General features: G+C 59.9%; 1 protein-coding gene across 1 annotated transcript; it reads right to left on the bottom strand.

Annotated features, from left to right (window-relative positions):
- Nucleotides 1-336: 336 nt before the first annotated feature.
- On the bottom strand, nt 337-27,405 carry NOD2 (nucleotide binding oligomerization domain containing 2). Its single transcript, XM_028501922.2, has 14 exons — nt 26,408-27,405; nt 23,475-23,639; nt 22,765-22,859; nt 21,956-22,422; nt 20,712-20,817; nt 16,155-17,973; nt 12,314-12,397; nt 11,991-12,074; nt 9,790-9,873; nt 7,695-7,778; nt 7,134-7,217; nt 4,591-4,674; nt 3,471-3,554; nt 337-1,770 (listed from the first exon to the last, which is right to left on the bottom strand). Coding segments are annotated over exons 2-14 (3,150 nt in total). The 5' UTR covers nt 23,477-23,639; nt 26,408-27,405; the 3' UTR covers nt 337-1,697.
- Between the last annotated feature and the right edge of the window lie 453 nt (nt 27,406-27,858).

Here is a 27,858-nt window from a genome sequence, read left to right as displayed (position 1 = left end):
ACGCCCACGCAGGAGCCCGGGGAGACGCTGCAACATCTAATGAGCCAGGCAGGCACGGCATCTTTCAAAGAAGCGGATTTCACTGGGGCGCGCGGCCACCTGAGCCCTTGCTCATTAAATGCAGTAAGAAACGTTTCCATGAGGCCTAGCCAGGAAGCTGCTGGCTGAGCAGAGCCGTTCCCGTTCTCCATCCTTCTCCTGTTAAAATACACCTGGGGCCACTGAGGGGGGGGACGGGGGACAGGGGTAGGGGCAGAGGCCCTCCACAGGGGCCATCCCGCACAGCTCAAAATATCAAGCTGGGTTAGATCACCCAGGCCAAATCGAAATCTGTTGTGACGGCAAGGCTATTTCTAATCATTGCTTTGCCTTAAGCAACACACTATCTGGTCGAAAACGTCATTTCCCCCCCCCCTTCAGGTAGAAAAGGGCGCTTTAATATTTGACAAGTCGCAGGAACATTAAAAACCATTCGGTCGCAACGAAGACAGCTCAGGGGGACTCCGTAGTTTTCTCCTCTGTGACAACTCACAGCAAGAAATTCCTGGCCATTTTTTAAATAAAAACGTAAACTTGGGAGACTAAAGCAGCGTGGCTGATAAATACTAACCAGTGTTCACAAATAGCAGTGTCTAAAACAGTAACACGTGCACAGCCCCGGACAGATGCCGAGGCTACACAGGCGTCAGTCTGAGGAGTCCGGAGACACACCTGCTGTCTAAGGACGGGCCTGTGAGTTCTGCCCCCGTAACCTCTGGATCCACAGCTTCACATCCTACAGCGTTCTGGCCCAAATCACCCGGAACTGCCTCTTGGGAGTAGATTTTGGAAGTCTGCTCCCAGAGTTCACGGCATCTGCCGGAGAGCTCATGGGGCCGTGCGGACGCCTGGCGCAGGCCCCGTCTGCAAAGCTGCGTTTGTGCGGAGAGTCGATCCCGAAGGCTGGACTGGAGCGGAACTGGCTTAACCGGAAATACAAGTGCACCTGGGTGACCAGCTGTCGCGCGGTCGGTCATCTTCTTCTTGCAAATCTAGACTACCTTGAGGACTCAGTGGCTGCCATGGGTCACCTCCCAATAATGTCCTAAGGACCAGAAAGGGGAGCAGGGCACCTGGTGGCCCCTCCCACGGTGGGGTGGGGAGGGGCAAGGGTGTCAAAGCCGAGAACACTGATAGTCCTTCGCAGTCCGCAACCACAGCGGGAAAGCCGTGTGCCGCCGGGTCCGCCGGGATGAGCACTGGAACCAGATGTGGGGAGCAGCCGGGTGGCCGGCGCGTGAGTGAAACGCAATAGAAAGTTTCTTCCCGGATGCCCACCCTCACTGTGAGAGGCACGGAACGGGGCCTGTCACATGGATCCAGGTCCCCACGCCGGCCGACAGGTACCCAGTAACCTTCCCGGGCCCACCGACAGGTCCCATCAGCAGGGGCTGGCCCCCGTGACACCGGGCAGCTGCTCCTCTTCTGCGGCTCGTGGCCTGCATTGCGGGGACAGCTTGATGGCCAGAGTAGGCTTTGGAAACGTCCACGCTGAAGGACACTGATGGTCCTTCTCTGCCTGCACAAAGGGGACCTCCCGAGTGGACCCTGCACAGGACAGGGCTCCGTCTGAACGGGCTGCCGGCAGGTGTAATCAGCTTCTGGGGTCCAAACCCGGTGCTCACGCACAACCTGAGATGCACGTCGGCTCAGAGACGTCACAGCAGGAGTCTGGCGTCCTTCTGGCTGAGCTGCTCGATTTCCTCAGGAGAGAAGGTGTTTCCTCGGAGCCTGGAGGGGATAAAGTGAAGAGAGGGTGGAGTGAAGACAGAACCACAGCCGTGCTTTCCAACGGAGGCTGAGCTCTCTGAAGCTGGGGCCGGGATGGCCCGCCGCTCCGGCCCAGTGGCCGCTGCCCTGGGAGGGAAGCCGGCTGGTTTTGCCTGTGTCCCCAGGGCAGCTCCTGAATCATTGTGCATGATGATGCGGGCTCGGTGCCCGTGCTCCGCGTCCACACTGGACCCAGCCAGCTGGCCACTCTTTTTACGGCAACAGCAGAATCGGCCCAGAATGCGAGGAGTGTGACCAGGCGCCCCTGCCCCCAGCACCACCCACGGGAAGCAAACAACATCGGAACCCTTAAAATACCCACCTGGTGCTGGCCTGCTCCCCCCACCCCGCCCCCGGGCACAGACTGTGACATTCCTTAGGGCTATGCAATGATTTAAAAAAAAATAAAAAATAACCCACACTGTGCCCAGGCCCCAAGGACCGCCCAGGGCGCCGGGATTGCACAACCGCACAGGGGCCATCTCTCCGGCACGGCGCAGACTGGGGAAGTCTTTATTTTTAACTTCATCGTCTGCTAGCTGCACTGGCTGCTGCCTTGCAGCGCATTTCCAGGGAGGGGTGAGTCCACCTATTGTCAGTGGGGTCACAAGCCCCTTGGGATGAGGCGGTGATGTGCAGCAGCCCCAGGGACCCGGGCCCGGGCCAGCAGGCCTCATAGGTGTGCCGTCAGCCCCGGGCCGTTTTGTCCGGCAGAGTGGGGTGGGCCCCTCCTCTGCTCGGCTTCCTCACCGGCAGTTGCAATGGGGGTCCAGAGTGCCAGCTTTTTTTTTTTTTAAAGAAAACTCTGAAGTCTAGATTTTTTTAATGAGGGAACCTCCTAGTTTTAAAATACAGATGGGCACCCACGTACAATGAGGTTCAGCCTCATTTTCTGATTTCACGATGCTGCAAAAGCGAAGTGCACTCCGTAGAAGCCACACTTTGAATTCTGATCATTTTCCCGGGCTAGTGATTGCGGTGTGGTGCCCTCTCGCCATGCGGGGCAGAGAGAAGAGTTTGCCCAGCTGGGGCCCTACGCAGGTTTCCTGAGCACACGTAAGGTGGGCCGGGCTAGCCTGCGGTGTTGTGCTGGGTTCCAGCTCAGAGTCCGAAACGTATACAGTGTCACTCACGCGCGCTGTGTTAACCAGGCGGACCTTTCTGCTTGCTGTGTGAGCGACAGTTACCGCCATGGAAAGAAAGACACATCTCTGACGTTGTGACTCACTAGTCTTTTTTAAATACAAGACGGAAGACAGCTTTTAAGTATAAAGACTTGGGTGCGCTGTGCAACGGTGCCCACCCTGGGTGACGTCCACCCACAGCCGCGCACGGTCTGACAGTGGCCTTGACCTGTGAGGGCGGATGTAACACCCAGGAGGGCAGGAGCTTCTGTTCTTCCTCTGTTACTCCTCCACCACACGCCTGGCTAGAGCAGAGCCATTTCGAATAAATACTCGTGACTTAAAAAATAAAAGGATTGGTCCCCGATCAGAGACACGAAGTCGTCTTTTGCAGCCAAGAGCTACGCCCATCACATGCAGAATGTCACCGACCGTCAGAGCCAAAAGGAACTCTCGAGTTCCTCTCTCCCCTTACCCCATGTCACAGATTGGAAAACCGAGGCTCAGAGAGGTGGAGAGGACTTCCCAGGGCCTTACCAGACTTCCAGGACCGTGTTGTTCCTTTCAAGGGCCCGCAGGAGGGCTTGTGCCCCGAGGTAGGTGACGCAGTTGTTGGAGAGCCTGGAGAGGAAGACGCAATGGTGAGCTTCCAGGGTGCTCGGGTGCCCTCTTGGGCCCGTCCAATTAAAGGAGGCTTTGGGAGTTGGCCGGCCTGCTGGAGGCCACCAGCCCCTCGGCCTGCCCCTCTCCTGCTGAGATTCCTCTGAGCACATTGACCAAGCCTCAAGGCCTCAAGTGAAACGTACTTCTCTCTCTCCCATCCAGTAGAGCTGTTTACCTAGTTACGTGGCTACTCCCCTGGGAAGGTGCCATATGCCTTTCAGTGCCAGACTTCCTGGGTCCAAATCCAGCTCACACCTCTTCCTTTCTGACCTCAAGCAAATGAGTCCCAATGTCCTCGTCTCTAAAAGGGACCTAAAGGAGCACCCCCTTCATGGGGTATGAGAATCGAACAAAGAATGGTGCCATCTAGACCACACGCCCCAGAATACAGCGAGCATGTCGGCCCGCACAGCATTAGAGCAGCCGCCGGAGGCACCCATCAGAAAGCTCCTCTCACCTGAACCCGGGAAGGCCCCCAGAGATGGGGAGGGGTCCATAGCCCGTGCTGTCCCTCCACTGTCCCCTCTGGCTCTGAGGGCTGCTGGCCGGGAAGACCGCCCTCTCCCCTGGACCTGAGGCTTTGCTCCTGACTCCGGAGGCACGCTCAGCCATGTTCAGGGCAAGCTGGAAGTGCCGGACAGTTCATGCCCCCGAGAGCACACTCCAGCCTAAGAAGAGCAGGCAGCTGGTGGATAAATATCCTCGAGGCCCAGCACCAGTGGGACTGAGCCCCAGTAGCCTCAGCAGTGACAGGCTTGGTGACACACCGTTATCCGTCACCTTCCCTTCCCTGCCCCACCTCATGGCTCTCTCGCCAGGGTTTGCTGGCACTACCTTTCCTTGGAGTCCCTGCCTGTGTTTTGGGGACCCCCAACAATACCGGCAATGGTCAGCCAGACCGCCTCGGGGAAGTTAGCCAGGCTGGGCACCTGCCCAGGTCTCCAATGTAGAATCACCCCACCCCACACTGGTCACTGCTGTCTCAGCTCCTTACTTGAGGACTTTCAAACTTGAATTCCTCGTAAGTCCTTCAGCGAGAGAGCACACACCTTCATCTTGGAGATGGTTCTCCTCCAGGCTGGGAAGAGGAACGGGGAGACTCTGTCGGTACAGCAACATTTATCATGGAAGATCAGGCGCATGAAGGTGAGTGTTGGGAACCTCCCTGCACGGTTTCAGAAGCTATAACCCCCCTCCCACCCCAAGGCTAAGGATGAGTAAAGGACCTTGGGACTGTAAGTCACTAAGGAGACAAAGCTTATCTCCCTGGCAGGGGTGCCACCAATGACTCACTCTACTTCACCCTGCTTGGCCCTGGCGGGTGACAGGTTAGCCAGTGACGGGTAAGATACCTCAAGGGAGTGACGACCTGAGACAGGCACAGTCATGAAGGAGCCCTCAGGGAAGGACTTGGAGGGCTATAGAAAAAGGGGGTGAGGACCTCACCCCTCGGCTTTGACATAGCCCGAGTCCTCATTCTGTCTGCAGGAAGTCTCCTAATCTCTTGGCTGCCTTGCTTCCCCCGCCTGACTTAAGCCTGAAACAATGCCAGAGGGCAATGCAGCCCTGGGCAGGAACGGGCGGTTCCCTGGGGCAATCAGGCCTAAGGAAAAAAATGCATAAAATCCTGTGGAAACCTGCTTTGCTAGGAATGCCCTCAATTTTCTGATAAGGGTCCGAGCAGGAAATGAGTTTGTTTCCCAAAGTTTTGTAGCCCTTTAGCTAACAGACCCTGACTCAGAATGAGCCCTTGTAGTTCTTTGTATGTTACCTATTGTTTGATCCTTACTGCCTGAGCACAGTGAATGAGGACCTTCCTAGATGCCATGCTCCCAGAAAGCAATAAAAGCCTGTCCGGGCAAGGGTCGGGGCGCTCTCTCCCTCAGAGAGTGGCCGTGCTGTCCCTTTTCCCCACAGGACTTCTGCAGTTCGTGTGAATTTGTTCGTCCCAGCCACAACACTGCAGGCACCACCGGCCGGAGTCCACGTCAGGTGAGCCATGACCCCCGTGTAAAAAGTCCAACATCCAAGAGTCAACATTTACAAATAAAGTGGGGGCAGATCAGACAGGGTGTGACGGTCCCCGTTCCAGGGCCACCTCGGGGAGAGAACTCGCCCCCAGTTCCCTCCCGGCCCAGGGACTCCACCCCTTTCCCCTTTCTCTCTTATCAACGGAAGCCTAATTTTGTCTCGGGCAGCCGTGGGCTTGGTAAAGAAGACACAAGCGGACGACAACAATGAAAACGACATTTCCCCCTCTCTGCTGCAGCCAGGGCTGGCCGACGGACATCCACAGGACGGCCACGCAGGAGCACGTAAGGGGACGTTGACAGATGGGGCCCCTGGGGATGCTCTGCGGAGGGGAGTGGCCCGGCCCTCCTGGCCTCGGCCCTCCCGGGCTCTGCAGGCTGAATCCTGGGATGCACAAGGAGTGTGGAAGACACTGCAGCCTTCGGCGATCGCGAGGCCACCAATCAAAAGGACGCAGCCACAGACTGAGGATGGTGACAGATCGCAAAGAGCCCCGACCCCTGCTGGCCTCGTGGGGCCGCCCTCCCGGCCCTCGGCTGTCTACACGTGTCCGTGGAAAGCCAAGCCCTGTCCTGCTCTTGTAGGCGGAGAAGACTCTTCCCTCCCTCGCAGCCCGCGGCAGCGGTCCCGGCGGAGGCTCCCACGCGAGGCCCTCCTCCCAGAGAAGTTCCCAGTGCTCAGACCCAATCAGGGCACAGGCAACGGGACAGGGGCGGAGCCAGTGAGCCCCGCCCACCGCCACCTGGACGCTGCTCAGAGGTTTATCCGGTGCCCTTCTGCTTCCTGAATAAGTCACCTTGACGCGGTGTGGACCTGCCCGCGACAGGTCCTAAGAAGACTAGACTGGCGGCATCTGTCGGGTGGACAACCTGGAATCCGTTCCAGGTCAGCGGTGGGAGTGTGGCTCTCAGTTCACCCCTGGACGCCCCCCAAACCACTGCGCCTTCCCCCGCGCCCCTGACTCTGATGCTCCGGGTCCTCAGGCGCGCCCACTCGCTCTGAAAGGATCACACTTTGCCAGTAGTGACAGTCACAGCAACCCGCTGCGGCAGGGAGCAGCCGCCACTGGAGTAATGCGGTCCCCGTCACCGCGGAAGGAGTCAAAGCGTGCACGCGCCTCAGGGTGCTCGCTGGCATCACCGCATTCCCCTCGCACACAAGCGTCTCTAGTTGGGGGAAACCTGAGATCAGACGTTGTTACTGAACTTGGCCGAGAAGCTCAGCCTGCCAGATTCCGGAATCTGTGCGCTCCACCCTGGGGCCGCACGGAGGCAGAGCCCACACCTGCAAACCCATTCCTAGAAAGAGCGAGCACCTGTTTGCCAGGCTCTCTAAGCTCCACCCACGCACGACACTGGGTGACAAGCGCATTCACCCAGTCGCTCGATCACGCACCTGCGTCCCATCCACACAGCCGCTCCCCCGGATGAGGCCGGGGAAGGAAGGAGGACTGCTGTCCCCCCACCCCGCCACCCCCCACCCCGAGCAGGGCACCCCCAAACTCACCAGAGTTCTTCCAGTGCCACGTTCTTTTCCAGCATCAGCGCTAAGGCCTTTGCACCCTCGATGCCGATGTCGTTCCCCACCAGGCTGGGTGTGACCAAGGGACACACGCGTGTCAGAGCCGGGAGGGACCTCAGAGGGAGACTGAGCCACGAGCCCCCCTTCCTCTTCCGCTCCCTCTCAGACACCAACCGTTGGTCACCGTGCCCTTTTCCATCAAGCCCAAGAGCGGTCTGAGCCGCCTTCCCTACGCGGAGTACTGGGCAGCACTGTGGACACGCGGTCGGGTGAGCCCCAGAAATACAGTGTACTCGATCCAGCCCAGGATCTTCCACTTACAGATGGGGGATCGAGACCCTTGAGAGGGGAGGGGACATCTCCAAAGTCACCCAGAAAGACCCACGTGGCCTGGCTCCAAACCCAACCCCCCTTCTTTCTCACCCCCAACCCCTGCCTAACACAGGGAGTGAACATGAGGTTCGAAGACCTTCCAAACCGGCCCAGGCTCCCCCCTCCTCAGACTGGCTCCCCCGGGACAAGGAGGGGACAGACACTGAAGCTTACCTGAGCCACTTCAAGCTCCGGTGGTTGCCCAAGGCTTCCGCCAAGGCCTGCGCCCCCTTGTCACCCACCTTGTTGCCCCAGAACCTGAAAGGCCAACAGAGTCAACAGCAGTGTCGAGAGCCCGCTCTGTGTCCTGGGCCTCCTCCGGCGGTTACCTTCCTCTCCATGGCCCGCGCCAGAGGGACAGGGCCCCCCACCATCCCAGAAAGGTCCCACTGGGGCTCCGAGGTCCCAGCCAAGTGGGCCCACCTTCACTCAGATTACTCAGCGGCTTGAAATCAGATTTACAGAACACTCCGAACACCCAGCGCATACCCCCAGGGACAGGGAACTCACTCCCAAAGGCAAGTCACATGGCTGTGACATTTTTCTTGACATTTAGGTCCAATCTGCTTCCTGGAAGCTGTACCCACAAGTCCATAACCACCCCCCGAGACGACCCAGAACTAGTCTATCTCGTTATCTCTTGCTCCTAGACATCCCTGGTTTCCGCATGGCGTCCAGCCCCTTCTGGGCCATCAGACCAACTGCAGTTCAGAAACACCCCTTTTCCCGGGTGCAGCCAGCGCGCCCCCTGTGACTCAGCTCTTTGACACCTGGGGAGGGAGCCTGGCCACGTGCGCGCCCACGTGAGCAAAGATCGCTGAGCTGAGATGTTCGCCGCACTTCTACTCACTAGGTAAATATTTAGTGAGCTCTGCCTCCCTGTCAACATCGCCCTGTGCCCCAGGGATGGGGTGCTGCAATAGCAAAAACCCGGGGCACAGCCTGAGCGTGCACCAGCGTGCGACCACTGCAACAGATTATGACATTGCAGCCAGCGGAGCTCTAAGCAGCTGCTCATGAAACAGTGAGGTCACACGAGATGAAAAGATGCCTCTACTCTATGGTTGAGAAAAAAATGCAAGTTACAGAACCACTTGTATCACAGGGTGTTGTTGGGGTAAATTTAGCACAGTGCTGGGCACACACAGGGGCCTTCATAAATATGTGTTGAACGATAAACACCCCAGATGTGCCAGATGTGACCTCAAAAAGGAAAGAGCAGTCCTGGCTGGCGCAGCTCAGTGGATTGAGCGCGGGCTGCGAACCAAAGTGCTGCAGGTTCGATTCCCAGTCAGGGCACATGCCTGGGTTGCAGGCCATGGCCCCCAGCAACCGCACATTGATGTTTCTCTCTCTCTCTCTATCTCCCTCTCTTCCCTCTCTAAAAACAAATAAATAAAATCAAAAAAAAAAAAAAAGGAAAGAGCTCAGCGGGGCTGTGGCCGCCCCTCGTTCTAGACTCTGAGTTGCTACAGCAGCTTGGAAGGGGCGCTGCTGTCCCAGCCACAGTCCCTCTCCTGGGTCCGGCTGCACCCGGTGAGGGGTGGGGGTGAGGCGTGTGAGAACTCACTTCCACTCCACGTGGAATGGATCAGAGCACGTGGGCCCAAAGATTATTCTGTCTTCCTACAGTCTGGGGTTCTAAAACCCCCGGTTCTCATCCAATGGACCCACCAGGGCACGGCAGGACAGGAGGGGAACCACAGGGGACAGTACAGAGCAATGTTGGGGGCTGTCGCTCTGCCCAGCAAACAGGAAGCTTCACTCTGGGGCCCCAGGGTCTGAGGAACTGCCCTCCCAGCCTGTATCTGACTGCCCTGCCACACACCTCCCCCCACAACCTCCTCACTAATCCGGGCTCCAGCTTCCCCCCTGCCTTCTCTGTCCTCGGTCCTCACTAGGCTGCACCCCCAGATCATTCACATATTAGCCTGGGGTGGGGCCCAGGCGATAGCGACCTGCAGAAGCACCCCAGGGCACCCCAGTGGTTCCAGCGCACAGAGGTGAGAAGCACAGCCCCCGCACCCACAAGGACCCGAGGGTTTCCCGCCACCTTGTGGGCGCCGCCCGCCCCCAGCCCTGACATCCCGAACTTCCTGTTTCTCCGGTGGAAAGCGAGGACCACGCGGCAGCCAAGGGCCGCCCGCTGTCTCCCTGCCTTGCCTTGCCTCCCCCACAGGGGCCTGGGCTGCCTCTGGGGCTTTCTGGCTCAAGAGTCCCACCTGCCCCAAAACCCTCCACTCTGCCTGGGCCCCGGAACCCAACCTACCCCAGAAACTGCAGGGAGGTGTTGGCCCTGAGCCCCCGGGCCAGCACCTGGGCTCCAGCGGAGGTGATGCGGTTGTTCCCCAGCCTGGAAGGGAAGACAGAGGAGGCTGAGAGCAAGCGGGTCCTGGGGGCCGGCCCAAGGCCCGGGTCTGCTGGGGAAAGTGCGGCCGGGACGGAGAAACCTGGGGAAACCTCTCTGGGGTCCGTGTGCAGACTAGGGAGCCAGTCCGTGCTCGGGGGGCTTATGCCATAGCTCCCGACACTCTGTTTCCCACCAGCCCAGGGAGAGGCGGGGCAAAGCAGGCTGACAGGTACGACAGGAGCCCTGGGAGGCAGAGGTCCTGGAAGGTGCTTTCTCGGGGAAGCCAGGGTGACTCACTGTCACACCTTTTCTTCCTGTCTCAGCCCCCGCCGCCTTCCCGGCTGCACCTCCTGCAGGTGGCATCCACCTGTTCCTGGCAGGCCCAGGACCGGGAGCCGGGGGGGAGGTCCTGCTGAGCCTTGGGCCAGGGTTGGTGGAACAGGTTTCACCAAAGTCCAGCCACTTCAGAGAAGGGGGCCCCAGAGCCCTCGCCCACAAACCCAGGCTTCCTGGAACAACGGCATGCTCTCATTTTCTCAAAGAACTGTCACACGAAGCCGCTCCGACTCGTGAGGACCCTGTCGGGCAGGTATTATCATCCCCTCCGAGAAGGCGGGGGCCTCTCAGGTTGCATGACTGAAGGCCCCACTCCGTGCTGAAAAACCCAGCGTCCGCTCTGCACCAAGGCCTGCCTCCCGCACCGGCTGCCGGCCAGCGACTGGGAGACCCGAGGGCCCCCGCCACCCGCAGCACCCTGAGCTGCCTTCCCCACTCTCTGGGGGCTGCCCTGCAGCCTGGGACGCATCCTCCCCCTTATCCCCTCTCCCTTCCCCCTCTCCTCCTCCCTCTGCTCAGACCCGCACTGCAGCCTCCCCAGCGCCCATCCCCACTTCCCCTCCTAGGCGGTTTCCCATACATCAGTGGTGCGTCCCATCCCTCCTTGGAAGAGCGGGCTGACGCAGATCAGCAAGCCGGGAACGTACGGGCCCCCCCACGGCCTTCCACTCCCTATGTAAGGCACTTACTGTGCGTGTACATGGCTATTAGCTCACTATGGCTACGGCTCACCGCAGCCACCTGGGAGGTCGCCGTCACTGCTCTCTCCATTTTATGGCAGGAGAAACAGAGGCACGCAGTGGGCTAACTAACCCAAGGCCACAGAGCCAATGAGGATCCAGATCACAGGGGTCCCGGGTTCAAACTTTAGCCGGCCTGGCTGCACAGCCCCAGGCTCCGAACAACAATGCTCTATGGGCCAGAGGCCCAGGCCGGCACCTCTGAGTGCGGCCGGCCACCCACAGCCCTCCCTGCAGCTGGGCCAGCCGGGCCTGGCCACAGCCGCCCTCCCGTGTGTGATTAGGGGGTGGGGGAGGTTGGCAGCAGAAGACGGTCCTTTGCACGGAAGGGCCCCCCTGGCGTGGGCCTCAGCGGCCCTGCCTGAGACTGAGCGGCACGGTCAACGAGTTGAAAACGGCAGCCCCCACCCGCAAACCCAGCCCCGGGGGGGGGGCGGGCAGGAAGAATCGATGGAGGCAGGTCTTCGTTTTGTCTTCTTTCACTGCCTGTCGGCCCAGGAGGTCAGAACACCCCAGAGAGAAAGAGAAGCCGGGCCAGACAGGGACCAATCAGATAGGAGGGAGCCCAGTGGAGGCAGGCAGGCCGGGGGGGGGGGGGGGGGGGCGGCAGCGAGCACGGGGAGCAGCTGACAAGCACATTTCCCAGGCTGGGTGCAAACCGGGCGCCCACCAAGCACCACAAAGGACCTTCTGAGATCTTTCTGTGGCAGCTGGCAGCCACATCTGTGGTGGCAAGTGACTGCGGCATCTGCCCCCTACGCCCAAGCTCGGCAGACAGCAGGGAATTTGGAAGCCCAGAGAGCTCACGACACTCTCAGACACGGAAGGAAAAGGGCCTGGGCGTTACAGGTCCAAGGGCAGAAAGCCCTCAGCACAGCCGGTCCAGGGTTTGCTGGGGAGGTCAAAGCATTGGCCAAACCCCTCCAGAGGGGATTCCCTGTGCCTGTATTCAGCCAGGAAATCAGGCACCCGGTATGCGCCATCCAGATGGAGCCGTGGTGGGGACAGACAGCGTCCAGGGAACGGGGACGCCGAGGCTCTCACCTCAATGCCAAGAAGTTCTGCCGGCACTCCAGGAGCCTGGCCACGGACTGCGCGCAGCCGTCGGTCAGCTTGTTGTTGAATAAACTGGAAAGTTCGGAGACAAAAGACATGGAGGCAGGCACAGGGGCGGCGCCTGCCCAAACCCAGGGCAGCCCTTCCCTCGGGGCGAGAGTCTCCCCGCACCCTGCTGCCGTGCACACACCTGCACAGCCCACCACCGCTCACGGCTGCTCCTGGGGAACGAAGAGGCTGGGGACCTGGGGACCTGGGGACCTGGGGACCTGGGGACGTGGGGCCCAACATCCCAGCGCAGCCAAACTTACGCTAACTTCTGCAGCGCCTCACAGTGAAGGGCGTGTTCGGTGAGCTTGCAGATGCCTCGGTCTGAGATGTTATTATCTCGCAGGCTAAAAAAACACCAGATAAATAAACTTGAAACCAGAGCTCATGAGAGGGGGCAAAAAAAAATATAACTAAAACCTCCAAAGTGACTTTCACTGGTCCCCACAGTGACTTTCACTCGTCCCCAGAGTGCTGGCATCTGCGCTTCTGGGAAACGCCACGGTGATGGAGCAACCCAGAAATGCGGGGACTCCCCCATCCCTGGCCAGGGTGCTGATGTCGTGAGTGACATGGGGGCAGCTCAGGAACTGGGGACCCAGAGCCCCTGCTCAAGAACACCGGGCCCCTCAGGAAGTCACAGACCGAACCCAAGGAGCCCCTTTCCAGGTCTGTGGGGGGAAGTGGCCGTCGGCACGGCCTCACAGAAGGTTCCGGGGTGAGAAGGAGCTGTGATGCGGCCAAGGAGCAGAGGAACTAGACAGGCTTCCTACCCCAGGACCAGGCAGCTGGGTGAGCAGAAGGTAGACCAGCTGGACAAGAGGGGCCCATACTTGGGAAAACCAGCACGAAGGCCGTGGGCAATGAGGTTCTGCTATCCAGCCCTTCACCCCCAGTGACATCACTCCTGAGGGTCAGACCCTGCCTGGCAGCCCCCGGACACACCTCTTGGGTCAGTGTTTCCAAAGCTCACCTGATCACAAGACCCGAAAGCATCCCTAAAACACGGGCTTCCGCCCCGGCGCCTGGAGCTGGCCATGCGGCATGTACCGGCCAGGGCCCAGGGTGAGGTGCATTGTAACACCTACGGCTGGGGTTCTCCAGCATCAGGCAAACTTGGGAGGCCCTGCCTGATGGGGTCACAGCTCAGGCTCTGGAGCCCCTTGGTGGGAGCTCTGATCCCGAGCAGCCACTCACCCACCAGCTGTTTGCTGGAAGGTAAGCAAACCCTGGTGCGGATTTAAAGAGACAGTGCACCGAAAGCCCTGTCGGCACCTGGCACACAGTAAAAGCTAGCCGCAATCAGGATCGCTGCACGTATGGAGCATTGGACATACCGGTGCCGCCCGAAGCACTTTCTCGGAGTAACGGTCCTTAATCCTCGCAAGCCCAGGAAGTAGGCAGAGAGAAGGACACGGAGACACAGACACGGGAAGCGACTTCACCAGGTCGCACAGCCCCCAAAGGGTTTGCACGAGGTGATCCGGCCCCAGAGCCCACCCCTCACCGGGCCCCTGCTTGGCCTCTCCGTTCTCCGAGGCTTTGGAGTGCTGACAGCCACACTGCAGATTCAGACTCGTTGGTGGGCCACGAAGTCAACTGTGAAGGTCATGAGCAGCAGTGTTTAAGCGGAAAAAAGGATCAGCACAGAAGAAGAGAGCAGAGTGCGCCCAAGGTAAGGAAGGAAAGTCATTCTGAGAAGTTTTTGTTTCGTCTCTCCTTTGCACCGTGGGTCCCAGGCAAAAACTTTGAAAGCCGCCACCCCAGCATGGTTTCGGTTGGCATGGAGATGCTACAGGTGGGAAAGAGGCCCCTGGCACTGTGGGAGAGAGGAGGGGGCCTTTCTCTCTCTCTTTCACACAGGAAGTGCTCACACAGCAACCTTGTGGTTGTTCCCGCTCCCCCGGAGTGTGGCAATTTCAGTACTTGGTCAAAGACGGTCATTTGCTGACAGAACAGCAAGCTGGTTCCCACCGACCAGCGGCGTCCACGGCGTGGCCTCCGGACCACTTGTATCAGCATCTCCGGGGATGTTTGTTTCAAACCTAGAGTCCTGGGCCCCCGCCCCAGACCTGGAGGACTGGAAGCCCTGGGGACAGGCCCAGGTACGGGAAGCACTGCCATGAGCCCCTCTGCCCAGAGCGCCTGAGCCACGGGACTAGGACCAGACCAGCCTCAGCTCCTGGGGAACTAGAGACAAGCGCCCAGCCCCCCCAGCCCTTGGCCCTTCTGAGCTCGGGGATGGGGGAGGGGAGGGAGGAGCTGGACCACACGGGCTTCCCTCACCAAGGAGAAGGGGTCCATTCATTTCAGGGATGGCTCTGGGAGGGCCACCCAAGCCCGTGGGTCCTGACCTCTTGGGGCTCAAGGACCCCCTTAAGCACCATGGGCCCATAACCCAGAAGCATGCACGGGTATACTTCTAGCAGGTAGCGGCTCCCACACACTGGCCTGCGAATTCCCGAGTGAAAAGTCCTGCCCCAGGAAATCGGAGGGCTGCACCGGCCACTGCCCTGTCCCCAGCCGGGTCCCGCCCGCCTTCTCAGCCTGGCTCTGGGGCCTGGAGGGGGCTGATGCTGGGGATGCCACCCGTGGGTTCCCTGCTCTGGGTCCCGGTGGGGTTAAGGCAGGGGTGGGAGTACATTCCCCAGGTCCCACCCTTCCAGGTTGTTGCCACCTCGGTGGCTGTCGGGAAGCCCTCTCCCTACCTTTCTCCCAGGTAATAACCCTCCTCCTCTGCCCCTCGGGCCTGGGGAGTATAACACCCTTCCCCACCCCCCTGTCCCACGGTTACGAGCCCCAGAGCCCGGCTCTTCCTAACACCTGCCCAAGCCTTTGAAAACACTCCCTTTACTAAACTCTCCCCAAGTCACCGAACGTAAATGTGTCATCTGATACATTCATACGTGTACTATATCTTCATTATATGTAACATACATATTAACCGTATATGATATACGTTGTATTATTACACCTTATCTATACACTGAGGGCCACGGTCCCTGGAAAGGGGTGAAGGTCACATCGCCGCTCAGTGTCTGGTCGCTGCCTCTGCGTTTGCCCCACGAAGAGCGGAGTCTGGCTGCTTTGGCCTAGGGAAGGCATGCCACCTTCCCAGGCTCCACGAGACATTTGTCCCTTGCACAATGCCAAATGCCCGGGAGGCCATGCATGGATTTTAACTCTTAAGTTACAACTTCTGCTTTCTCAGGGGTTATAAATAGGGGTCAGGACATCCCCTTTTGAGGCCGAAAGGGAAGTTGGGGAGCCGGGTGCTGGCCGCCAGACCCGAGCTCAGCCTCCAAGCTGGCCGGGCCCCAGGCAGGGAGGAAGGCCCGGGGGGTGCGGGGCAGCGACCTTCCAAAGGGGCAACCTCACATCTTCAGACGGGGCTGACGGCAGCGTGGGTGGCACCAATACCTGGTCCACACCCCACACTGCGTAAGGCATGAAAGCTCGGGTAAGACCCCACAGCTTCTTTCCCGATCTGGGGTCCCGGAATTCCCATCTCGTTGGGGCTTTAACGCTTCTGGTGGGGCACAAGCCGCCGTGGATTTGGAGCGGTTCCTACCACGGCCACAGAGGACACTGTGCGTGTGACCTCAGAGTTGCCGGGGAGCCTCTGACGCCCATGCACAGACGGGGTGACAGGGTGCTCGTGAGGGGCCGGACTGTGTAACCAGAAAGACGCACCAGGTGACTCACAGCTCTGCCATTTCCTGCGGGACCCTGGACAAGTTATGTCACGTCTCTGAGCCTCGGATCTGGGACAGACAGGACAAGACTGTTCCTGCCACAGCCCAGGACTGCCGTGGAGATAAGAGAGGCCATTCCGGGAAGTGCGTGGCGCCGTGCCTGTCACACGGGCTGTCCTAGGGACTGTGGCTATCATCACCCTGTACTTCGGCTAAGGCCCAGGTGGGCACTGGAATTATCGGGGGGGACCACTTTGTATTATATAATTGTCTAACCACTGTGCTGTACACCTGCAACAAATATAAAAAATACAATAGCAAAATAAACCAAGGCCCAGGCAGGGGAAGGGGACCCGGCCGGGGCTGCCCAGAAGAGGTGGCACTGCCTGCCTGGCCCCGCGACACTTACTAAAGGGCCTTGCAGACGCAGAGGCAAGGCAGCAGCTGCTCCACGCCGACGTCGCCCACGGAGTTGTGGTCCAGCTGCAAGGCCACGGGCCGCCGGAGGTGCCGCAGCACGAAGGCCAGGGCGGCACACTCGGCGGGGCCCACGCTGCAGAACGTCAGCTTGAGGTGCTCCACGCTGAGCCCCCGCACGGCCTCCCGCGCCAGCCGCTCCTCCCGCAGCTCGTACAGGCTCCGGATGAGCCACACGAACCCGGGCAGGGCGTGCATGCTCTTGGCCTCCCCCGGCAGGGCTGGCGGGATGGAGCGGAAGTGCTTCTGGAGGCTGCGGGCCAGGCAGCGGCGGGCGCAGGCCTGACGCCGCAGCAGCGCCTTCTCAGACGCCTGGCACTCGGCCAGCAGGCCCCGGTGCTCCTGGGACAGCAGCCCTGCCAGGAAGGCCGCCGTGATCTGGAGGTTGTGCGGCTCGGCCTCCTGCAGCAAGGCCTCCACGCTGCCCTCCCTGCGCTGCGGGCCCTGCACGCACAGCGCAGGCAGCAGCCTGGCCAGCGGCGAGCTCCCCGTCCGACGACAATCGAAGAGGTGCCTGAGCGAGGACGGCGTCACGTCGGCACTGAGCGCCAGGTAGAACGCAGCAAAGAAGCACTGGAAAGTGATGTGCAGGAACTCCAGGGGGGGGGCGCTCCCAGGCACAGCCCCCTGGGCGCGCACCAGGAAGCCAAGAGAAACGTCCCTCTCGTCCACGCCTGCCGCCTGGAGCTGCTTGGCCGAGAACACGTAAGAGCTCCTGCCCAGGCCCCAGAGAGCCAGGCGGCCGAGGTGCAGGAGGGTGGGGAGCCTGCCTCGCAGCAGGCCGGCTCCCAGGGTGCGGCGGACCGAGTCCGGCGGGGAGGTGTGCAGCAGGAAGTGCTGCAGGAACAGCAGGTACATGTCCGTGGTGGTCTTCGGGGGCCCCCCGCCCTGCAGCAACAGCTCCCGGTGGCATTTGGACACCATCCACGCGAAGACGGGCAGGTGGCACAAGCCGTGGAGGGTGGAGGTCTCTCTGAGCAGGCGCACGAGGCGGTCGGCCACGCCGGGCTCCCGGTGCCGCTTCCTCAGGTACAGTTCGATGCCGTCCTCGGAGAAGCCCTTCAGGCGCAGCTCCGTGCGCACGTACTTCCGGAGGAGCGCGGACACCGCGTCCGGGCGGCTGGTCAGCACCTTGCGGGTGTTCTTTAACAGGTTGCCCTGCAGGAGGTTGAAGAGCAGGCTCTGGACAGACGTGGGGTCGGTCGGAGAGCAGTGCCGCTCCCGATCCGTGAACTTGAACCTGAACTCGTCAAAGCCATCGAAGGTTAAGAGGACCCGGTCGGGGTGGTCCAGGAGGAACTGGAAGACGTCCTGTTGGCCAAGGTCGGGCCAACAGCCGTGTTCAAAGAGCAGCGTCCGCACGGACAGGGGTCTCGCCACGCACTGCAGCTGCCGGCAGCTGAACGGGAAGACGAAGAGAAACTCCTGGAAGTCCCGCCCCGAGGCCCAGAGCAAGTGCAGCTGCTGCAGGAGCGTGCTCTTGCCGCTGCCCGCCTCGCCCACCACCAGCACGGTGTCCGCGTCCTCGTTGAGGTGGCCCCCGGCGCCGAAGAGCCCCTCCAGGCCCAGGGTGGCGGGGCTCTGCTGCGGGGGTCCGGCCACGCCCACCTCTGTCCGGATCTCCAGAACATTCTCTGTGTATATTTCCTCCAGGCGAAGATTCTCTGCTCCGTCGTAGGTGCTCAGGAAGCGGGACTGAGCAGACACCGTGGTCCTCAGCTTGGAGATGTACTTCTTACATGCGGCGGCGTCTGGAAGACAGAGGCGGAGGCCGAAGAGGTGGGACCCGAGCCGGTAGGGGGCTGCAGCGAGAGCCGCAGGTGCGAGAGGACAGCCGGCGGGCTCTCCACTCGCAGGCTCTGGGCTCGGACGGCAGTCACGTCACCTTCCTCCCCCTCAGCTTCCTCCCCTGAGACGTGTGTGGAGGGTGGTCCCTACCTTGGAAGGTTTTTACCTGGATCAATTACAGTAATTCACGTCAAGGGCTTTATTCAGTGTCTGACACAAAATCAGCTCTCAAAAGACATGAGTTAGTTAGCCTGGCTGGCATAGCTCAGTGGATGGAGCGCGGGCTGCGAACCAAAGCATCGCAGGTTCGATTCCCAGTCAGGGTATATGCCTGGGTTGCAGGCCATGGCCCCCAGCAACCGTACATTGATGTGTCTCTCTATCTCCCTCCCTTCCCTCTCTAAAAATAAATAGATAAATAAATAAATAAATAAATAAAGACATTACTTAGTGCTGCTGTCATATGGAAGTCGGGACAAGCTCCTGATAAGAAGGGGCCCAGGGCTGGACCAGAAGAGCCACCACCCTAGGACTGAGCAGCCTTAGAGAAACCCCTTCACTGCCCAGCCCCAGCTGAACCCCCCTAAAGGGAAGCAGAAGGTGCTAGGGCCGCGGAGCCCAGCGTGTGAAGTCACACATCCCTGAGCCTGAAACCTGAGTCCCCCGTCAGCGCGGGCATGCCACTTTCCTGGCCCCGGTCAGCTCGTCTGTAAAAATGGGGCCAATGCACATCTGGAAGGATTGCTTCAGGAGGAAACCAGGTAAAATAGAATTTACAAGAAAAACGGTGTTTAGTATCATTATTATTAGGGGGTGTGTTTTAGGCCCAACCATGGTCCCCCCGCCCCCAAAGAGGTCCACATCCTAGTCCTGGGAATCTGTGAATGTGTTACCTTACTTGGAAAAGCAACTAGACGGATGTGATTAAAGACCTCCAATGGGGAGATGATCCAAGGTTACCTGGGTGGGCCTAGCCCTTGGGGTCACCGGGGTGCCCGGGTCAGCAGTGGGACGAGATTTCCTGACCAGGTTCCACTTCCCCATCCTCTCCAGCCACCCCCTGCAGTCAGAGCCCCAGTGTAGGGCGTGTCCCTGGGGCTACAGCTTTTCCTTTATCGTCCCAACACCCAGGCAGGCCACGGCCCTGTCGGGGACAGTTCCCCTTTCAGCAAATGGGGAAGTGGCAGCCGAGAGCCCCGCCTAGGGGAAGCTCGGAGCCCGGGTCACCCGGTCCCAGCCTCACTGCCCCCAGCCACGTTCTGGCCTCATGTCCCCAACCCCAACTCTGACGAGCAGTCTTCCTAGAGCACTGGTAGCACACAGACACTGGACCGCGTCACGTAAACCTGCGTTTCCTCCTGCGTTCCCAGAACCGGCCACCGCGGCTCCGAATGCCCCAGGGATGACGCCCCAGGAGCACTGCACGGAGACCACAAAGCACATCCCTTCCGAACACTCTGATTTTCAGTGCGGCCTCTCCAGCCATCGCCAACGACAGAGAAATCCTCCAGGTAATACTTTTTTACCTCTCATTTTAAAAATGAACAGTGCCACTCGTCCCCTTCAGGATCGTCACCTTGGGGAACCGTGCACCGTGGCACGGGGTGACAGCGCGGGAGCGGCGGGCGGTGCTGGCGGACATCAGCGGCAAACGTCAACCAAGGGCAAAGCGGCAGTGACCCTGCATGGTTCTCACCCCCTGCCGTACACTGATGTCACACTCTGTTCTCAGGTGACAGAGTGCACATCCAGGGACCAGGCACAGGCTTCTGGCTACCCCTCCCACGGGCACGCTCACCGCCCAGAGGGCCGGCCCGGGGTGACGGATCCATCCGCCAGCACCACGCAGAGACAGGGGCCCTCAGTGCCAATGGGTTTTCCCTACGGTGCCGGGGGAGCAGGACCCAGAAAGCACCTGACTTACACCTTCTCTCTTCGTCACCACTGTGATCGCTCCCCCCAGGAAAAGAGAGCAAGGGTGGGGACTGCCCACAACCAGCCCTGTCTTCCCCCACCTCCTGCCCCAGGCCTCACATCTGGAAAGCAGAGAAAGTGACACCTACATCTCAGGGGACAGAGACTGTGAACAAAGCACCGGGCAGGACACCTGAGTGGGGCGGCTAACCCTGTGCAACGAGAGCTACCACGCTGTCGAAATCCATCTGGTTCTCGGATTTCCGATAGTGAATGAGTAGCTACATGTCACAGAGACCGAGAGATTCCAGCCCTTCATGAGGTGTCTAAATGCTGAATCTCTCTGTCGTACACCTGAAACTCAGATAATGCTGTCCGTCAACTATAACTGAAAAATAACTTTAAAAAAATAAAAGAGACACCAGCCCTGTGTCAGAGTGTGTCCGCATCTCTTTAGTACAGGTCATGAGAGTCTGGCTAGCAAGCAACACCTGCCAACAGCCTGCAACACACAGTAGCTCCAGAGATCATTCTGGAAATAATAAAAGCTAACCTCAGTATCACTGTGGGCTCTGTTCTTCCTCCCAGCAGCCCGGTGAGGCAGTGGCAGTGTCACCCTTAAACCGAGGAAGCCGGTGGGTCTGGGAGAGACGGGCTCAGCCAGGAGGCGGGAGCCCAGCTGACGTGCCTCAGCCCGGAGTTTCCCCCCCCGACCCCCGAGCCAGGACCCTGCCCAGCCCTTCCTTCCTCGCCTGGTGGACGAAGCAGAACGCACACACACATATACCTTCGAAAGGTGGGGCCGGCGGGGCCGGCAACTCCAGCGCATGCTGTAGAAGGAAGGCAGCCAGCCCGTTGGCCTTCACCGTGGCCAGGTCCAGGAGCCTTCTCGCCTGCGAGGAACAAGAAAGTCCTTATTTTCCCGGAAGGGCTGAGGGACAGGCGTGGGGGGGTGTCCACCGATTCCTGCGACTTCGTAGACACGATAAGGGGCCAGAAAAACAAGCAAGCGACAGCATGAGTTTAGAGAAGCCCAATTCATTCATTCAATAATGCAGGCATTTCATTGACCAGTACTTACTGAGAACCTACTATGTGCAAGGCACTCTGAGCACAATAGGCTTCCAGACAGAGCCCGGCACATAGTAGGCATCTAAATACATTCTGGCTGCATACATGAGTGACTTAATTAACGATGAATGAACGCGTCCGGCACTAAGTCCAGCACCGGCCCTCTCTGCTGGCTCACTCGCAGCATCTTCTGGGCCTCGACCCCCCGATGTATACAGTGGGAAGTTAATGACGTCTCCGTCTGTGTCACAGGAGGCCTGAGAGTCCCCGTGTGGGGGAAACTAGAACGAAGAGGCTTCAAGCGTTAGACACACCCGTGTTCTTGCGGAATGGCACTCTCCAAGGCTAAGCTGCATCCCCGCTCCGGCGGCTGTCTGTGGCCTGACCCAGTTTCACCCCAGATCTCCCGTGTGGGCGCTGAAACCGTACGGGTGTGCGGTGTGCTTACGTGAGTCACTGCATGCAGCTTTAACGTCACGAATTTGTATGACCTGTTGAGCCGTGCGTGGCCGACAGGCAGCCACAGAAGGGCGCAGCAGGCAACAGCACGGTGCGCAGAATTGCTAGTGGCCGCTGGTGATGCTCGTGAGCGCTCACTACGCGCTAGACCCTGTCTCGGGTGTTACGCAAAGCGACTCACTGATTTCTCCCAAGGAGCTGCTGGCGCTTTTAGAAATGAGGAACCTGAGACGGAAAGGCCAGGGCTGGGGCGTTTCCATGGTGAGGATGGCCTTATTCCGACTCCGGGCCCCCGCCCGCGGCTACCACGCAGCACTCCGTCTCATCAGACGCGGAGTGATTCCAGAACGCAGCTCTTTCACCGGCCGGGCCACCTTCTTAGGGGAAACCCGCCGCCCAGGTCGCCCCCCGGGGCTGACCTCACAGCAATGAATCAGTGCGGGTGACTCGGCAGCACCTAATTCCTGCAAATTCTGACCGCCCGGGACGGAAGTGCCTTACCCGCTGGGATGATGTGAAGATAGGCAACCTGATTTCGTCACATTCGTACGGGCTGATGAAACCGCGCGCCTGCGCCAGCTCCAGCACGCCCTCCACGTGGCCGTAGAGTCGCCTGACAATGGCTGGCCGGTGACACCGCAGGTCCCGGGCTGGGTGGGGTGAGTGGGGGTCCCAGTGGCCACGCCCCTTTGGGGACTGCCTGTCAGCCTGTGCTTCCTGCAAAGCCTGGACGAGCTGCTCACAACCCCAGGCGCCTTTACTCCAGACTGTGTCCAGGAGGCGCCGGGCCAAGTGGGAGAGGGGCTGGCCCGGGAGGCGGAGGCCCTCATAGTCCTCCCAAGACAGGACTTCCCAGGACAGGAGCCAGTCCAGGACGCTCTCGAAGCCCTCCAGGGACCCCGAGACCAGCAGCTCCACAAGCTGGCTTCTCTGTGCCCGGAAAGCCTCCTGCGTGCACATCTCGCCGCCTGGGGAGGAAAGGGAGGGCAGCATGACTTCTCCGGAAGCAAGAAGGCTGTGGGGGGGAGGGAGGAGGAGGCCCGTCTGCTCCACCTCCACCCCGAGTCCAAGCCAGCCACAGTTCAGCCCCCGGACGTGCCCCGATCCCAGCTCCCCATTGCACAGATGCGCAAACTGAGGCCCAGAGGGGGCAGGACACGGGCTCAGGGTCCCACGGGGCATTTGAAGCGGGCAGAGGTTAAATCAAGACGCCTGGCTCCCGAATCCAGGCTTCGTCCCCGGCTCAGGGTGTTTAAGAGACGTCTGAGCTGGTAGGAAGAGCCAGGCGGGCCGAGGGGCCGGGCACTCACCTGTGTCTGAGGCGGTGTGCCAGGGCTCCTGCATGCCGGCTGGGCTCAGGCCTCGGCAGCTCCCGCTGCGGTCCTGGCTCGTACTCATTAAGCACCTACAAGGTAACAGGCACCTTTCTAAGCAGTTTCCGTTCTGAATAGGTTTACCCCTCCCATCCACTCTGAAGTAGATCTGAAGATGCGATGACCAGCCCCATTTTACAGATGAAAAAACTAAGGCACAGAGAACTAAGGCCAGGTGACCTGCACAAGCGCTCATAGCCAGGTGAGGTGGGTTTGACCCCAAGCAGCACAACTCCAGAAGCTTGCCTTTGACTCCCTATACCTGAGTTCCCCAGAGGAGCCCGAGCCCATGCCTGTGTAGGTAACCCCCTGCTACCCCAAGGGGCAGACCCAGCCCTGGCTGGTGTGGCTCAGTGGACTGAGCACCAGCCTGAGAACCAAAGGGTTGCTGGTTCGATTCCCAGTCAGAGCACAGGCCTGGGTTGTGGGCCAGGTCCCCAGCAAGGGGAAGGCAACCCTCCCTCCCTTCCCCTTTCCCTAAAAATAAATGAATAAATAAATAAATAAATAAATACGGCCCCAGAACATTGCTATAACTCAAGAGAAGCAAAAATCGTTGCACAAACTCAAGGGCACACCAACCCCAGTCATCACTGTCCCCTCCCCACCTGCCCCAGGCCCTCCCCTCCCTCCCCACCAAGCCTTACATGCTGTCGTCTGCGTCCACGGCTCAGCTGGTGCTGGGCTCAGCCCTCAGCCTCTGGGTGCTGAGAATGGAGGGGGGCAGCCTCTGGAAGACTCAAGCCCTGGGAGGGTCCCCAAGCAGCAGAGAGATTCTCCGAGCAGAGCCAGCTCTGCGGCTGTCACAGGTCCTGCCAAAAATGAAAGTAAAAGGGTACGGGCATGGAAAAAGAGGAGGAACGCCTGCTGCTTTTTACAAGGCAGGGGCATTCCCAGGAGTTTGGCGACTTGGCAGCTTTCCTATTGGCTGTTTACGGGTGTCACTCCCTTCCGACCCCGGGTCTCACTCCTCACGGCATCCTGGAGCCTGGTACAGGGTGGGGCCCTCGAGGGGCACCGTGGGAATGCTCCTGAGCCAAAAATCCACCGAGGGAGGGGAGGGGCTGTACCAGTCTGTGCCTGCCATGGCACGCCAGCCAAGGTAAGGGGAAGGAGAAATCTCCAGCCGGAAGCCTTGTGCTGGCTGGGCGAGGAATCTGAAGCAGCGAGGTTGCCTGTGTGTCTGGCGGCTTGGGAAGGAGGGTGGCCCCGATACAGAGGGTAAGTGCAGCAGGCCCTAAAACTGTTCTCTCGGGGCAAGCAGGCTCCCCATGTGTGCCCACAGCCACAGCCACGCAGAGGTGTCAAGAGGGTAGAGGTGGGGAGGGGGAGAGGAGAGGACAGGAGGAGGTGGGAAGCGTGCTGGGCTGGACCCTGGAGTGGTTCTCAGCTGAGCAAACCCAGCACCCCCAGCACCCCTGGGGGAAAGAATCACCCACCTCGCTTCAGGGCACAGCCCAGAAACGGGGTCGGTGCTTGCCCCCCGAGCCAACACCTGCAGGGCCTGTGGGCAGCCAGGAATGAACAGAGCGTAAAAGTTAACATGGCCCAGGGGGAGGCCCGCTGTGCCCTCCCAGGGCGGACAGCTGCTCTCGCCTCCGAATCTACAAGGTCTGGACCACCCTCTCCCTCATCACAGCTCATCAGGCGGAGTGAGCGGCCATGGCCAAGTTATCTCGGGCACACCTTGAGCAGGAAGGGCTAGGCCAGGTAGCGCAGGACTGGCAGGCTTAGCTCCGCCAGGGGAACCCCCCAAAGAGTGGGCCAGGAGCCAGAGTTGGGCAACCTGTTGTCTGGAACTAGCTAGTTCCGGGCCATTCTGGCAGAAAGCCTTGTGCATCGGCCATGACCTCCATGGGGACCTGAGACACACACCCAGGTGTGCTCACCCACTGGGGACAAGGAAGCAGGACCTTCCCTGAACACACCGAGCCCAGGGTCCCGATGGGTGGTCGAGCCACACAGATCCAAGCAGTGACGTCAGGGCTCTGTGGACACCGGGAGGGAGCGGCAGGGCAATGCCATAACAGTTGACACTCTGTTCTCCTGCCGGCAGCTGGAAAGTCCCGGCTCTGCCCGGGCCCTGTTCCAGAAACCTCAGAGCAGGCAGAATCCCCAAGGACCGACTTGGCCAGCACCCTGTCTCCAAGCCAGGCTTGTCCTGTTCCATCGTAAACATCCAGGACGGAGGACCTGCCTTTGTGGCTGTCCTCACTAAGCAGCTCGGGAAGTTCCTTATGATGTCTAACTTGAGTTTCTCCTGCTCCACTTTAAATTGGGAGAGAGAGAAAACAGATGTCTGCTCATCACCTATTTAATAAAAAAAAATTTAAGGTCCCTAAAATCCTGCCGCTGGCCCGTTTATCACCAGCCCGGGCTTCCCCTCTTCAGACTAAATGCATCTGTCACCATTGGCTTTTCTTCTCCACTTCAGTCACTACAACCTCGGGGTCATCGTAGCCTTCCCTTAAGGGAGGAGGCGAGGCCCTGCCTTGCTGAAACAGGGCCACGGGGAAGGGGTGACCCACACAGACGGTCCCTGATCCCCAAATCCAGGCCAGGCCCAGACACCTCCTTCTTCCCTGAGACCACATCCAGCCTCGGTCATGGGGGCCCTGCCTGAGCGGCGGATTCCCTTCAGGGATGAAAGCTCAGCCACTCGGTCTCTGCAGGCCGAAGAGGGGGGGCCCTGGGAAGCCCAACTTCTGAACAACATCTCGTTAGCAAGGAGAGGGGCCCTGCCCCGGGTGGAAAGGGCATGGGCTGGAAGGGGTCCCCGCCAGCCTCAGACCCCAGTGCACAGGCCGGCGCCGGGGACCTGAGTAACCCACAATCGTCAGGGCAGAGTGACTGGGACGCAAGAGCGGAGGCAATGAGAATGTCGCTCTGGGTCTCTTCACCAAGGGGTTTCCCCTCCCAAAACCAAAGAACCCCGTGGCCAGGGGGCAGCCCACGGGGGGACCACCGCCGCAACAGGGAGAAACCCCAAAGGCTCAGGAAGAGGGAGAGAAACAAGGTCAGACTGAGGGCCAGGGGTTCGGCTTGGGGGGCTTGTTAGTTTTCTGGGAAGCAAGTAGGGTCAGGTGGGGGCTCCCCAACATGAGGCGCAAAGGAGAGGGACACAGGCCCAGAGGCTGTGACCCCGGGCAGACCCTGGTGTGGGCCTGTCCCCCAGCGGTGAGAGGGTGGACAGAGGTCTCTGCACCCACTGAGGGGGCCCCAAAAGGGTTACCAGGCCACAGGAAAGGTTAGAGACCGCTCAAGCACCCTCTCACTGGAACCCACTCACTCGCAGGCAAGCATGAAAAAGATGGGGAAACTGAGGCCCAGAGAGACAAGAGGGCAGTCCCCGCTGAGACCTGAAGCCTGGCCTCATTCCCAGGCCAGCAGGTGCCTCGGGACTTTCCAACCCGCTGGCTCTCCCTCCACAGCCCCCCACCCCCCACATCACCACGGCTCTCTGCACCTCAAAGGCTCATAGGGCCCAGAAGTTCTACCAATACCCTCAAACCTCCTCTTCTTCCATAGCCAGAGCCCGCCAGGGGGCTCCCCATCCCAAAGCGGCCCGCTCTCCCTCTACCTTCCATGTAGACTCCGGGATCCTCCGGGAGAAACTGAAGCAGCCCTCCTTAAGCCCCGCGGCCAGGAGGGCTCCAAAGCCAGGTGTCCGAGTCCCGGGGCGGGACCCTCCGCTCCCGCCGTCTCTTGGCGACGCCGGGCACTGGAGCACACAGTTTGGGCCACCGGCAACCCCGAGCCTCCCTGCAGTTGGGGCCACCACTCCAGGATGCCGGCTCCGGTGCTCTGCCCCGCCCCCGCCGGGCCCCACCCCCCCCACCCGCGCTTGGTCCCGCCCACCTGGAGGGCAGCCACGCCCCCTGCATCCCATCCCACTGCGTCTGCCTCCCTGGTTGCCACACCCCCTCTGAGATTGGCTGGGCTGCCTGCAGGGCTGGACCACCCTGGCTGCTTGACTCAGGCCCCGTGTGTATCCTGGCTTCTGGGTCACCTTTCAACTGGAGGGAACCAGAGCATGCCCCTCCTAACACGCGCCCCCACACACACACGCACACACAGTGACATCCTGTGGAATGAGAAGCCGGGAAACGCAGCGGCAGAATACACCGCGCGCTTGGAGAGGGGCCAGTGAGCCCACAGCCGTCTAAGGCCTTAATACGGTGGGGTCCGAGAGCAGCGCTTTGGGGGGTGTGATGGGTTACACGTCAGGTGTGTCTTTTTTTTTTTCCATTTTTCTTTCGATTCTGCTTTCCAAGTTGAGGCTCTCAGTTTCCTACCCAAGGGGCTGGAACACTTCTTGCCGGTGACTTCTTACTGTCCCAAGCAAGTGACACTAGTTTTCCATTCAAGGCATTAATAAAAATGTTCCATTTAAAAACACTGGTATTTGGAGATTTTTTTTTTTTTGTGAAGTCGAGGCTATTTAAAGAAAAAGAACTGATATTTGCACAGTGCTTACATACACTGACTCAGTTAGTGCCGTCTCCGGGACCAGCCTAACATTGACCCTAAGTGATAGATGAAGAAATGAAAGCACAGAAAAATTAACCCACCCAAGTGGTGCCTGCAGAGCCGAGATTCACCCCCAGGCACCTGGCAAGTTTTGGTCCCAACCACCACCCCACACTGCCTCCAGGTGAATACCTGCACAGGTGCATACCTGCACAGGTGCATACCTGCACAGGTAGTTTGCAGTGAGTCAGGCCGGGGCTGGGAAACGCTGCCCTCGATGGGCTGAAACCACCTCAGGAGGACCACTCCAGGTGGCATACTGGGCTACCTGCCAGCACACTCGGCACCAGCCTCCCTCTCACCGTGCCAAGCTGGCCGCCTCCTAAATGCCCCATAACAGGGGGTTACCTAGGGCGACAGGCACAGCGACTGGGAAACTCAGCCGACTCGTCTTCTTTCACAGCACAGCCAACCTGGGAGCAAGGTTTCCCGCCTGACCTTAAAAACACATCCAGAATGCAGCCTCTTGGTAGTAGGCCACCGTGACCCCCTGGGTGCCAA

The sequence above is a fragment of the Phyllostomus discolor genome, chromosome 12 (assembly GCF_004126475.2).
Source record: "Phyllostomus discolor isolate MPI-MPIP mPhyDis1 chromosome 12, mPhyDis1.pri.v3, whole genome shotgun sequence".
Lineage (NCBI taxonomy): Eukaryota > Metazoa > Chordata > Mammalia > Chiroptera > Phyllostomidae > Phyllostomus > Phyllostomus discolor.
This window is presented reverse-complemented; position numbering and strand designations above follow the sequence as displayed.

Excerpts from the sequence above, each read along its gene's own strand:
- NOD2 (XM_028501922.2), bottom strand. Across the intron at positions 20,818-21,955 it reads TCTTCACATCATCCCAGCGG|GCGAGAAGGCTCCTGGACCT; the intron begins GTAAGGCACTTC and ends TGTTCCTCGCAG. Across the intron at positions 3,555-4,590 it reads TCAAGTTTGAAAGTCCTCAA|GCTCTCCAACAACTGCGTCA; the intron begins GTAAGGAGCTGA and ends CTTCCTCTCCAG.